General features: G+C 35.7%; 1 protein-coding gene across 1 annotated transcript in view; it reads right to left on the reverse strand.

The window, feature by feature from the left end:
• COL11A1 (collagen type XI alpha 1 chain) overlaps window positions 1-14,178 on the reverse strand; it is a 290,689-nt gene that overhangs the window by 118,294 nt on the left and 158,217 nt on the right. Inside the window, 5 exon segments of the mRNA XM_044002791.1 lie at window positions 2,222-2,275; window positions 8,075-8,119; window positions 8,219-8,272; window positions 8,414-8,458; window positions 10,310-10,363. Coding sequence (XP_043858726.1) covers window positions 2,222-2,275; window positions 8,075-8,119; window positions 8,219-8,272; window positions 8,414-8,458; window positions 10,310-10,363 — 252 coding nt within the window.

The raw sequence follows: 14,178 nt of genomic DNA on the forward strand, positions 1-14,178 counted from the left end.
ACCCCAAGCTTTTATCATTCATCACTGCCCACTGACCCCCTCCTGCAGGAATTATAGGACTAAAAATTGCACCTGGAGTTACCCACATCAAGGGAAATCAGAAATCAGCATTCCTTTGCTCCTTCCCACCCCTATATTTAACTAGTTAGAATTACTAGATATACATTAAATTGGCAATACTGAACTTATTTAAAGAATAACCTACAATTCCTATTTATTAGTAGTGGAAACAGCATTGCATTTGGAGTCAGAGGCCCTGGGCTTAATTTTCTGCTCTGCCAGTTAAGACCTATATGACCTCGAACAAATAACATCTCTAAGGCTTCAGCTCCCTGCTCTATCAAATGTGGAATTTAAATTCTATGACTTCCTAAATTCCTTTGATTTAGAATAAACTTTTTTTTTAAGTGAGGCAATTGGGGTTAAGTGACTTGCTCAAGGTCACACAGCTAGTAAGTGTTAAGTGTCTGAGGCCTGATTTGAACTCAGGTACTCCTGACTCCAGGGCCGGTGCTCTATCTACTGCACCACCTAGTTGCCCCAATTCCTTTGATTTAAATATCTGATGCTATCTGTTATAGCCAAACAATTGAGTCAAGGCTTAACTGTATAGTTTGTCAACCATGATCAAGACATTTAACCTCATTGGCTTTTAGTTTCCTCATCTGTAAAATGAATCAGAGATGCCTTTTGGGATGACTCTGAGCTCTAAATCTCTGATCCAATGAGTCAAGATAATCACCTCCACTTATACCCCTCTCTTGTCATTCTAATGTCACTGAAGGGTATTCTTAAGAGAAGTGAGTCAATCAACACCCTTTAGGTCATTTTGACCTTAGATAACAACACTCCAAGGATCAGAATGAAGACATTGGTCAATGAAGTATTAGTTCTGGCTAAAGATGGATTGAGTTATCTCTATTATGGCCTTGGAACACTATTCATCCCTAAAGGCATTGAAAAAGAAAGACAAGGTTCACTATCTGCAGTTTCCAAGAGAAGAGATAAATCATGTTCTGGCTGTTGAGCCTTTAGTTACAGCCAGAATCATCCACAGGACTTTAAACATCACCAACATTGTAAACTATTAGACAGCTGAGAGGTTAACTGGAAATTCTAGCTGTCACCAAGACAGAACAGAGGACAATAAAGATAACAACTGGATATACTTCTTTCTGTTTTTTTTCTGAATATCAAAAAGGGGCAGAAAGTGGTTTTGATTGCTGTTGAGAACACAGAAGAGTGTTGAATGCTAAATAAAGGCACAAGATTATTTATATAAAGAATCAGAGAATCCAGCAGTGTCCACTCTTGCCTGAAGAATGTCTAATTTTAAAGCTATGCATCTAAGTGACTTCATTAAAGCTTATGTTCTAGTCATGTGAAATGGAAAAAAAAATTACAGTAGGAAAGAACTGGAGTTGTAGACAGGTGCTCTGCACATTTTTTTTCCCTAGTAGGACCAGGAAATAAAGCATTGGATAGCTGAAAGCATTTTCAATAAAGTAAGAAAAAGTTCAATGTGACATCAAAAGGATGAGAAGAGATGAGTTTATTTTAGTACCAATCCATCAAAGCTTCGCAATTTACCCAGAATATAACCCATCCAGAACTTATAGTCTTTGCAAGTTGCCTGAGGCTCAGAGGTTAAGGGACTTGACCATGGTCACACAGCTATTAAATGTCAGAGGTAAGATGAGAAATTGGGCCTTCTTGAAGTCAACTCCCATACTTTATCTTCTATATGGCTCTGTTTTAGTTATTTTTTTTTGTCAATAATATTTTATATTAATTCGAGGTGGAAAGAATAGTTTTTCAAGAGAAAGTCTTAAGTAGCCATACTTAAGTTTTAAATGACCATACTATGTAAACAATTAATAGGATTTTTCAGTACCCCAGGTACAAGCATTAGCAACAGGAATTCTTATTTCTTGTCTTTTAAAGATTCTACTTTATTTTTTTTTCTACAGAAGCATTCACTGTGCAATAATTACAAATGAAATTCACATTCACAAACCGGAGACATTTACAATGCATGCATTATTACTTACCCTTTTGTGCTTATGTTTTAATTATCAGTATTGCTTTGTGTTCCTTTTTGCACATTTTAATAAGTGAATTTTATTAGCATTTGTAGATAGCGCCTATTTAAAGTGAAGGACCTGACTCATTTTTTTAATGTACAGCAAAATAAAACAAAAGAGAAAATAATAATACTTACAGGGGGGCCTTTTGGTCCAGGGAATCCAACAGGGCCCTGAGGTCCTTGAGGTCCCTGAATTGGAGAAAAAGAAGAAAAAAGACAGATTATTATTATCTTTCACATTGGTGCTGGAGTCGCACAGAAGGTAGTTACAAATGAGAAAAAGTCAGTTATGCATTGCACATGTTGTTATCAGCAAATTGCTTTAATTCCAATGCAAACCTATTGGCAAGATTTTCTATATGCCACACCACTACGTCAGAAAATATAATGGGGAAAGTCAAAAGCATGCCTTGCAAAATGAGAGTTATCATTTGCAGTTTATTTCTAAAGCATTAATACCAAAAGGAATGAGACTGGTGTTCTGTAGTAACAGAGCTGTGGAAACATAACGAGATAGGCTCTGAGCTAATCTAAAAGTGCTCCTCACTTCTATTATGTGCTGCGAATTACTTCAATATTCTTAACCTGAGGACACTGCAGGCCTTTGCTATTCATGCCAAACACTCATAGATGGCATTTTTATTCTGAGTTGGATGCTATTGGCATTTTACCATCCACTAGTGACAGCTAGAGAATGGGGATCTTTTATTCCACAACTCTCAGGAACAAAGTTCTTTAAAAATTCACCTCCATACTTTCAAATTAGCACAAGAGCATTTCTGCATAGTGCAAATAAATACCAGTTTAATATCATGGTCTGTGGAACTCAGAATCTCAGGTTGAAGGATAACAAGCAACTCTATAGAACATACTAGAGAATGATCTCAACTAATCACTGAAATCTTAAGTGTATTCACTTTGAAGATAGCTTATCTTAACTTATCCCTATAGATCATGGCTTTTTTTCCCTTTTGGATGTGAGTATTACTTTCCTAACTAGCCATTTTTTAATTAACATCTAGGAGCAACATTGATGTCCAATATGTGCCTTTAGAATTACTGTTGATTTGGTATTTTAATGAACTATGTTTTCCAAAGCCTTTAAGAAGCTTTGGTTTCTTTTAATTTTGTTGGGCAACAGTTAGACGCTATAAAATGTCTTTTTTATATACTTTTCTGAGGAAATGTTAAATTGCAGGAAAGTATAAATTCATGGAAATTATTAATTGGTATATAGCTTGTAATTTTAAAACATATAATAGTTATCGTTCAGTGGTTTTTCAGTGGTATCTGACTTTTCATGAACCCATTTAGGGTTTTCTTGGCAGGTACTAGAGTGATTTGCCATTTCCTTCTCCAACTCATTTTACAGATAAGAAAACTGAGGCAAACAGGGCTAAGTGACTTGCCCAAGGTCATACAGATAGTAAGCATCTGAGGTCAGATTTGAACTCAGGAAGATGAGTCTTCTGGACTCCATATCCAGCACCCTATCCACTGTGCAACCTATCTGCCCTATAACAATAGTAAAGCTTATCAAAAACCATAAGCGAAGAGAGGACAAATGGTTGTATCTCCAGACTTAGTTATACATATCTTAAGAATTTAGTGACCGCATATTTTGTAAATACACATATGTTTGTGTGTGTGTTGAGTGGGAAGGGTGCTAGGAGATTGTTTGCAGGACATACCATGCATCTCTAAATTTTATGTTAAGCATCCAGAAAAATGAAATTAAAAATCTTTCGAGAGTTTTAAGACTAGATTTGTGGAAAGCAACTGAGGATAGTGATAAAGCATTTCTGAGAAATGTATACCAAATTCAGAAATCATACATAAACTTGAACCAACTTTAGAATTTTGATATACCTAAGAAAAGTATTTGTAAGTTGGAGAATAGTATAAATTGTTATACTTATTGTATACTATCTTAGTAAAATTAATGGTGTTTTCTGACTTCTAACTCTAAATCTAAGTCTAACTCTAAGTCTAATATCCCTTATCAAATCTTTTCTTCAACCCACTTCAACATAGCTCTAATTTTATTTAATTTGGTCGAATAGGCAACATTTTAGCACTTTATTTCATTTGATCCTTACAACAGTCTAATTTTTGTTGTTCATTGGTTTTTCAGTTATGTCCAACTCCACGAGACCCCATTTGTTTGCCTTTTCCTTCTCATTTTGCAGATGAGGAAACTGAGGAAAACAGGGTTTAGTGACTTGCTCAGGTCACACAGCTAGTAAGTGTCTGAGGGTGAATTTGAACCCAGGTCATTTTGACTCCAGGCCTACAGCTCTCTCCACTATACAACCTAGCTTCATTGAATCCTTGGAATAGTCCAGTTAGATATTTCATGTCTTTATATATAAAATGGGGACAATATTTCTATTTCCTCTGATAAGTTTATTATAAAGCAAATTCTTCATACTCAGTATGAATAACTATTAGGAAAAGAAACTAACACTGACTAAAAAAATGACAAACATATTGTGCATACATGTGTGCCTATTTTTGCATGTGTGCACATGTGCAAACTAATGGAATAGTAGGAAAAATTCAGGGAATTTTTTGCCTTAAATAATGTTGACTCAAAAACTGATACACAGGTGAGAGATATAAATGTATGAGTTATATTAATGCCTTTAAGATTGGTTTTGGGAACAAGACTTAATGGCATAGACTAGTCATCTATTTTCATGCTTTTACCATACAGAGTTTTATTTTTGACATGTAATATATCCAGATCAGTGAAATTATATTTTTAATGGATTCTACTTTTTATATTTGTAGCCAGAAATAAATATTTTCATACCCAAGGCAATGGTGCTATATACATTTCTCTCTCTGTTTTCCCAATTACATTTTATTATGAAATTTATAGAATCTTAAAGCTGGAAGGAACTTTTAAAATTATGTAGTCCAATCATTTCAATTTACAAAGCAAATAATGTTTACTGAGTATTACTATGTGGAAGGGTCTATGCTAGGCTTGAGGAATAGTCATGCCTTCAAGGAGCTTACATTCTCCTGGGAAAGGTAAAGGCTGTTCGTAGTGCATAAAATTTGTACAGAAATAAGTGAATAGACTATATAAAGTAATAAAAAATAATTTCAATATGGAAAGAGTACTTGTTGTTGTTTGTCCCTTATTATCAAAGAGAACCATAACATCAGGGTGATGTCATGACACACTGAATTGGATTTAAGTGAAGTAGGGCTGTGCAAGGTCACCAATCTCACTCTCTCCTCCAGAGCCATCTCAGTCCAATGGCAATATATTCATCAGGATGACTGGAGATGGCCTTCAATAATTAAGGCAATTGGGGTTAATTCACTCAGGGTCACTCAGTTGGTAAGTGCCTGAGGTGAGATTTGAACTCACGTCCTCCTGACTCCAGGGCCAGTTCTTTATTCACTGCACCACCTAGCTGCTCCAGAAAGAGTGCTAATTAATTGGAAGTTGGGTAAAGTGAGCTGTGCTTTGAGAGAAGCTAAGAACTCTATTATATAGAGGTACAGAGGGAATATATACCACACAATGAGACAGAAGACAAAATGTCATCTATCGGGAAGTAGTAGACTTAGTTGAACTGAAATGGAAGGGACGTAATGAGGAATAATACTGGAAAGGTAGGTGAAGCCAGACTGTGGAAGGACTTTAAATATTGACTGAATGTTATGAGGATGGAGAAAACAGAAACAATTAATAAGTGACTTACTCCAAATCATATAACTAAGAAGTCAAGAGGAAGGGTTAGAACTCCTCTTAACCCTAAAACCATTATTTTCTTCTTTCAAAGTATTGAATGCACTATTATTTTGGGTCTTCTAAATATAACAAGTTTCACTTTTTTATACTTTCCTCTCAAAATTTAATCTGCTTGCAGTATACAAAATGGAGTCCATAAGATTTATTTTTTTATATACACAAATACAAAGTCTCTGCATTTTCGGATCGATATTTTTAACAATTGAGCATTTTTCTACATTGTAGGTCATATGACTTGTGAATTTTTGTCAATAGAAACTTTAACATTAAATTGAAAATCATATAAATTTCTATGTATATATCTGTATTGCTTTGGGAAAGATTTTCCCTGAAGGGGAAAGTGGGTTTTCCTAGTGAATTAAATCTTTGATAATCAAAATTTGTAATATGCTCATTTTTCCCCTGAACTTTAGCAAATGGGATGCACTCCATTTGGGCATTAAGAAAATATTGACTCTAACCTGCAAACTGGCAAACAAAATTAGCTTTGGAAAGAAATTAAGGAAATGCAAAATTCATTGGCTTATAGAGTAGGAAATTCTGTCAGAAAATAAAGCTTCTTTTAAAAAATCAAACTACAGAAACATTTAATTCTTCATCTACTGACATTTTTCTAGCTCACAAATATAATTTCATCCAAATTAGATTGTCCTTTCCTCCTTTCCTCCTCTTTGTCCTCACTTTACATTTTGAGATCTTTTCTGGGTGTACATTTTGTATTAAAGTGTATTTATTTTATTTAAAAAAACCCAAATTGTGATGAAACAGAAATATATGGGTTTATACCTTTGATAGGTTGTATTAATTATTTCTTAATTTTAAAAGTGTTGTTAGGGCAAGAATTGGCAGACTATAAATTAATCTAGTTATATAAAAGTTAAACTTCTCCCAGTAGCAAACAGAGGGCATGCTCACTCATCTGTAGTTAGCTCCACTGTGTAGCAATTGAAAATCAATTTTTCTAAATAGTTTTTCTATTTACTGGAATAGATGCTTTATCTTGATTTGAATGTATATTGATTGTAGCTTAATGGCTAATGGTGGACTCCATTTCACCAGCATAATCTTGCATGTCCAGAATGCATACTCAAATGAAATGCCCTGGAAGGTGATAAGGGACATCATGGTCTTTATAAGAATTTTCTAGACCATTAAGAAGGTTTGGTCTGAGTTTGAGAAGGAAACTGTGGATCAGTTCCGTACACAATTTTTCTCATTTTGAATTCAATAACAAATGATTCTGATTTACCTACTCTTTCAAATCTGTGCAATAAAGAATGAGGCATCACTTTACTGTGTGATTCTGGTCTTGAGGGAATTGGGGGTATCAAAACATCAAGTAGTGGTGGGAATTGAGTGAACCACACTGACTCCGTCTTGTGACTCAATTCTGGAGCTAGATAGTTCCCTTTCTGTTCAATTATGGGTGTAGTCCAATTTCTGTCTTGTGACAAAACTTCATTCAATTGTGGGAATTGGGAGAAAAACTTTTTGCATTGTTTGAACCTAGGCCTGTGTGGCTGGGAAGCTATACTACCTTTGCTGGCTGTTTAGAGACCCTTAAGGAAGAACCTAGGTTATGATGAACTGAAGCCCAATTAAATCCAAAGGAGTTTTCTCACAATTATGTATCTCAAGTAACTAATATGCCTTATCTGAAAACTGGCCCTACACTGATCAATGAATTATTATTTTCACATTCCTTTGATTGAATACAGACAGTCTGGGGCAGTGTGACACCTCTTTTTTTTTTATTTCATGGAATTGCACCTATTCACTTCCCCACTCCCAACTCAAAAAATCTCAATCTTTCCTCCAATGAGATATCAGATTACATTATTTGTTATCCTGGTCAATTCTTTTTATTAAATTAATTAGTAATATTCGATCAGTTGTTTTTAATGTATAAAAATCTGGCCTCTCCCCGCCCCCCCCTCCATTTGGCATCCAGCCCTAAGCTGAGGAAGTCTGGTCCTGACTCATTAGGCAATTGACATGCGTTGTTTAATAAATCGATATGGTTGGAAGCTCAATTCTTTGTTTCTTCAGCAGTTTCATCTTTCACCCACCAGACTCTGTCTAATTGGAGTGTAGATTTTATGTGTGCATGCCATACAGGGTCATATTTCTCTGCTCATAAATGATGAATACATGTTAAAAAAATAAAATTGTAACAAAAAGTTCCTATCTACAGGATGCAGTTGAATCTTACGTACTCTTTCACCAGGTGGACCAGGTGGACCATCACTACCTGAAGTACCCTGAAGAAAAGGAAAAGCAGAAAAAGGAATTAACATTCTTTTCCCTGTCAGACAGCTTCTGACTGGAATCAAATAGCTAAAGAATAACTATCACATTACCTTTGGGCCTGGTTTTCCTGTGGGACCCCTTGCACCTCTTGAACCTCTTGGTCCCTGGGGGTTTGAGAATGAAAAGGATGAGAATGACCATGAACATTTTTCAGAAGTTGAGTCAATTTTCCCTTTACATTTTTTCTCAAGATATTGAATTCAAAATGCAAATATAAAGCCCATTATTTAAATGAAGGAACTTACAGTTGGACCACGCTGTCCCCGGGGGCCGGGTTTGCCAGCTACACCCTGCCAAAGACAGTTCAAATGATTTCATGATACAGTATATTACAGCAAATTATAGATCTCTGGCTGAATGAGGTACTATAAAACCCCATCAAGACAAAGATGCCATTTTTCATCTATTTTGATCTGCATTTTAATTTAAGTAAACAGTATTTTTTCCCTAAAAGCTGACCATCTCATTAAAATCACTGGACAGTTTATGGAAGCAAGGTTTCCCATGGGACCCTCTATATTATTGCAAGTTGTTCATTTACTTTATATCTAACTACAAGGAAATCTTAGAGAGAAGGGCACTACAGAATCAAGGATCACAATTGCAAGCCCAACCCTCTTATAACAGTGACTTAAAGAGGGCCAAGGGAAAAAGTAAGAAATGGGAGTTGAATCCAGCAAAATTATGGACTTAGTCTATTCCCCATGAAAATTAAAGAAGGGAGTGTAAATAAAGAAAATACAGATTACAAAATTTAACAATGATGTTATTTTTTTGAGGAAAGAAATATAAATAAGGCACTTCAATAAATAGCCATACTATTGTGTAATTCACCCAAATGTAAGTTGTTTTCTTTTTAAATGAGGCATCTCAATTTTCAATCATTTTTTAAAAAATTTCTGCCAACCACATTTACTGTATATCATGGTCCAAATTTTCCCACACTTGGTACATATTAGATATTTATTTCTATTAACCCTCTATGTCTAACTCTTTTGGGGGGGGCGGGGCAATGGAGGTTAAGTGACTTGCCCAGGGTCACACAGCTAGTAAATGTCAAGTGTCTGAGGTCAGATTTGAACTCAGGTACTCCTGAATCCAGGGCCAGTGCTCTATCCACTGCACCACCTACCCGCCCCCTATGTCTATCTCTTTAAGACAATAATTATTAGAGACCAAAAAAAGTTGAACAGTGTGTTGCCTTCATTGTCTTGATGAAAAAACAACAATAACATGGAACTTCATCTTTTCTAAAGCAACTCTAATGGTGTAAGAATAAAATCAGCTGAAATAATGATACCTCTCACAAACTTGTTTAGAATACAGTGACTTTTAAATTGGTAATTGAAATGAATTAGAGGCACATCAATGAGATCTATTATGTCAGCATGACTTAATGCCTTGCTAAACTACTCTCATCTGAGGTTTCCAAGATATTCGTTCACTTCTGATCATTTCATCAGTTTTCTAAAAATGTGATTAGTCTCTTTGAGCTGAGCTTCAGGTATGGTGAGCAATGACCATCTTAACCTATGTCTTACAGAGACAATCTTTGCAGAGTATTTATGAGTTTTTTTCCCACCTGTGTTTTTTTTTTTCTTTGTTTGTTTTTATTTTTGTTTTTTGTTTTTGGTGAGGCAATTGGGGTTAAGTGTTAAGTGACTTGCCCAGGGTCACACAGCTAGTAAGTGTCAAGTGTCTGAGGCCGGATTTGAACTCAGGTCCTCCTGACTCCAGAGCCAGTGTTCTATTCACTGCACCACCTAACTGCTCTCAAAACACTTTGGTATATAGGGTGGACTTAATTATTATTATTTTTTTTTCAGGGCAAGGAGGGTTAAGTGACTTGCTCAGGGTCACATAGCTAGTACCAAGTGTCTGAGGCTGGATTTGAACTCAGGTCCTCCTGAATCCAGGGCTGGTGCTTTATCCTCTGTGAGACCTAACTGCCCCCACCTGCTTTGATAGATAAAGCACTATCTTACAGCTTATTATTTTTCATTTGTGCAATTAGCACAAGTTTCCCATCCTACTTACAGCTTTCTAGATTTGTATAAACAAAAATCTGACACAAGATCACTCTCAAAATTGCTGGTACAGTTCTATTTAAATGTATGAGAAGGGACTCTTATATAGCATACCCTGGCACCTTTCTCTCCATTAGCACCTGGGAATCCTGGAAAGCCAGTGGAACCCTATAAAAGAAAAACATGTTAAAAATCAGTTATAAATGCTTGGTGATATTTTTAGCCATATAGCCTATCTTTAATTTGAAATAAAATAAGCATTGAAAAGGGTGTTATACTTAAATTGGATATTTTTTTTCAAGACACAATACAGCTTTCATTCATATATTTTAAAATGAGCTTACCATAATACTTGAAATTCTGAATGCATTAAAATATCAAGAGATAAAATGAATTTTAGCTTTCACTTCAAAAGTAAAAAATTGATAAAATAATACCTTTTCCCCTAAGATGAAACCACTAAGAAAAGGAAAAAAATCTTTGAATGTGCCAAGATTTTTTGAAGTATTAATTACTCATTCTTCCTTAAAGCTCTGTGAATAGATTTTCTTCTCATTCTATATAAATCATGTGGTGGACATAGGATGGGGTGCTACAAAAAGCTTTTCTTTATTTATAGCTTTTACTTTCTTTACCTATGATCCAAGCAAAAGACTTTGGTGAAAGATTTTAAAACTTCTTTTGGCATTTTTCCTTTCAGCTAACCATGAAAGATTTTTGTCCTCCTATATCTTGTCAAATTAATAATGTGAAATATAATATTAATTTGCTATCATTCAGCTAATAAGGATTTACACAATGTTTTCTATATTAAGTTCATATTCTAATGGTAGAAAAAAGCATGCAAAGAAATATGAACATACAAGGTAGAGAATCATGCATAGAATATCTCAATGGAGTTTTAAAAATTTAGTCTCCCGGGTTTTGGTTCTTTTTAATTGTATCTTTGAATTTCCAGGGACTAACACAGTGTTGGCACATGAGTCACTTGAAAAAATTATCACTGATAGATAAATTTAACTCAGCAAACAATTATTAAAAGTCTATGTTATATGTATCTATACACACATATGTGTTTATGTATATATATATATGTATACACATATATATGCTTATGTATGTGAGAAAGAGACAGAGTGAAAGAGAGACAGAGATGAAAAGACAAAATTTTTTTTCAAGTGTGTGTATTTTTTTTTGTGGGGCAATGAGGGTTAAGTGAATTGCCCATGGTCACACAGCTAGTAAGTGTCAAGTGTCTGAGGCTGGATTTAAAATCAGGTCCTCCTGAATCCAGGGCCAGTTCTTTATCCACTGTGCCACCTAGCTGCCCCCAAAAGAGAAAGTTAAGGACAGAGACAGATAGAGAGAGGGACAAAGAGAAGAAGGCAGAGAGAGAGAGAGAGAGAGAACCATAGAGAAGAGGATATATTCAATAGATATTGTGAAGATAGAAACCACAAAATTCAGCAACAGATTTGTTAAGAAAGGTGACTGAGAAAGATGACACTAAAGTTGTGAAGCTAGGTGAAGGGAAGGATGATGGTGTTGTAAGGCAATAATAGGAAATTTAGAAAGAAAGAGTTTGAGAAGAAAATTAAGTTGTCTTTTAGAAATCATATTTGAGATGCCTACAAGACATCCAGTTTGAGAAATCTAAAAGGTAGTTGGTGATATGTGACTAGGGCTCTAGAGGCAGACTAGCACTAGATATACAGACCTAGAAACAATCAACATAGAAATAATAATTGAACCTATGAGAACTGATGCCATCAACCAGGAGACAAGTAGACAGCATAGAGCAGTGCATTTAGAGTTAGTAAGTAGAATACAGATAAAGAATCAATAAGAGAAACTGGGACTGAGAAATAGAACAGATAGAAACAGTGTTACAAAAACCTAGTGAAAACGGAATATTCAGACAGCGGGGGTGAATAATAGTGTAAAATGAGGCAACTAGGTGGCATGGTGCATATGGTATTGGGCCTAAAGTCAAAAAGACCTGAGCTCAAATCTGGCCTCACTCAGATATTCACTAACTATAGGACTTTAAGCAAGTTATTCATTCTCTCTCAACCTCGGTTCCCTTTTCTATAAAACAAGGATAATAATAGTACTAACCTCCCAAGGTGGTTGTGAGGATCAAAAGAGAAAATAATTGTAAAGCACTTAGCATAGTCCCTGGCTCATAGTAAGTGCTATATAAATGTTAGCTATATTACTATTATTATTATTTATTATGGGTCAAGAAGAATGAAGATTGAGAAAAGACCATTAAATTGAGCAATAAGGAGAATCAATAACTTTAGAAAGGGCAATTTCAATTGAATGATGGGATCACAAGTCAGATTGTAGAGGGTTTAGAAGAGAGCAGGAGAAAAGAAAGTGGAAAGATGCATATCTCAAGCAGTTTAGCCATGAAGGGGAAGAGATATAGAAGATGATAACTAGTGGGTATGACGGGATCACATGAGTGTTTTGTGTTGGTTGTTGCCTTATTAAGGATGGGGAAGACATAGCTGTTTTTATAGGTAGTGCAGAAAGTGCTAGTACATATGAAGAGATTGAAAATGAGAGAGTGGGGATGATCAAGAGAAGAATCTGCTGGGGAAGAGATCAAAGGTGCATGTAGAGGGGTTGGCTTTGGAAAGGAGAAGGTGCATCTCTTCATGTGAGACCAGTGTGAAGGAGGAAATATTGGAGGGTAGGGGGTGGTCTGAATGATGTGAGATTAGGGGGAGGGAAGAAGAAGGAGTTCTTGCCAAATGATCTCACATTTTTTGATGCATTATGAGGAAGGGTCCTCAGCTAAGAGGGTGGGGTATGAATGTGTCAAAGGAGCCTTGAGAAAAGACAAGAAAGCTTTGAACAGCTGTTGTAGGATAATGAATCTATTGGAGAAAATACAGTATTTGCATTACTGAATTTTTTAAAATTTTTCTTTGTATCTCTAGGGCTTCACCTAGACTAGAATGCCTGGAATAGAATAGGAGCTTAATAAAAGCTAGTTGAATAACTGCCTGATGGATTGACATGAGGACCCAGGTGAAGTTAAATAACATAAATTTAGAGTGGCCTCAATCAGCAATGTTATGCTATTTCCTCCAAATATATTCAGTAGCATGTGAATAGGAGCAAAGGAGGAAAATACTGGAAGTAATTTAGGGTTGTGGTTTGGCAAGGTACAATCAGTGATAGAACATGAGGGAAAGGGAATCATGGGTGGAGAATAGTGCATGGTACACGAATTGGTTCACCAAGGGGTTGAGATAGTGAAGAGAGGAGAATGTAGCTGGTGCAGGAGTACATGACCTGTGAAAGAACTGAGGAGTAGAAGGACAGAAAGTTATGGTGATGAGAAATGACATAGGGTCGGTCATAAGGCTGAGAAAAAGATAGAACGATAAAAGATTATGGTCAGATAAAGAATGAATGCCAAATTATCTCTGTATAGCTGGCTAGAGTGGAGGGATAATATGCTGTGGGAATAGAGTAGACTGAGGAATTTGGAGGTTTGGGTATGTCAGGGAACATCAATATTTATACTGATTAGGGAAGAAAATAGGAAGGAAAAACTTTGAGCCTGGCACTAAATCCATTGAAAAAAGGAGAATGTTCCAGGATTTGATAATCAACCAATAAATTAAAAACATTTATTAAGTGCCTGCTATGTATCAGGCACGGGATCACCAGTCCCTGGAGGAGGAGGAGGAGGAGGAGGAGGAGGAGGAGGAGAAAAAAAGACTAAGTACTTTATATAGTACCTACTATGTACTCGAAACCTTGCTAAGAGCTTTACAAATATCTCACCCGATCTTCACAACAACCATAGGAAGAAAGCATTATTACTATGTTCATTTTATAGATGAGGAAAGAGGCAAACAGAGCTTAAGGGACTTGCCCAATGTCACAGAGCTAGTGTCTGAGAATGGATTTGAACTTAGGTCTTCCTGATTCTAAGCCTAGTACTCTATTCATTGTGCTAC

The sequence above is a fragment of the Dromiciops gliroides genome, chromosome 4, assembly GCF_019393635.1.
Source record: "Dromiciops gliroides isolate mDroGli1 chromosome 4, mDroGli1.pri, whole genome shotgun sequence".
In the NCBI taxonomy this organism is placed as follows: Eukaryota; Metazoa; Chordata; class Mammalia; order Microbiotheria; family Microbiotheriidae; genus Dromiciops; species Dromiciops gliroides.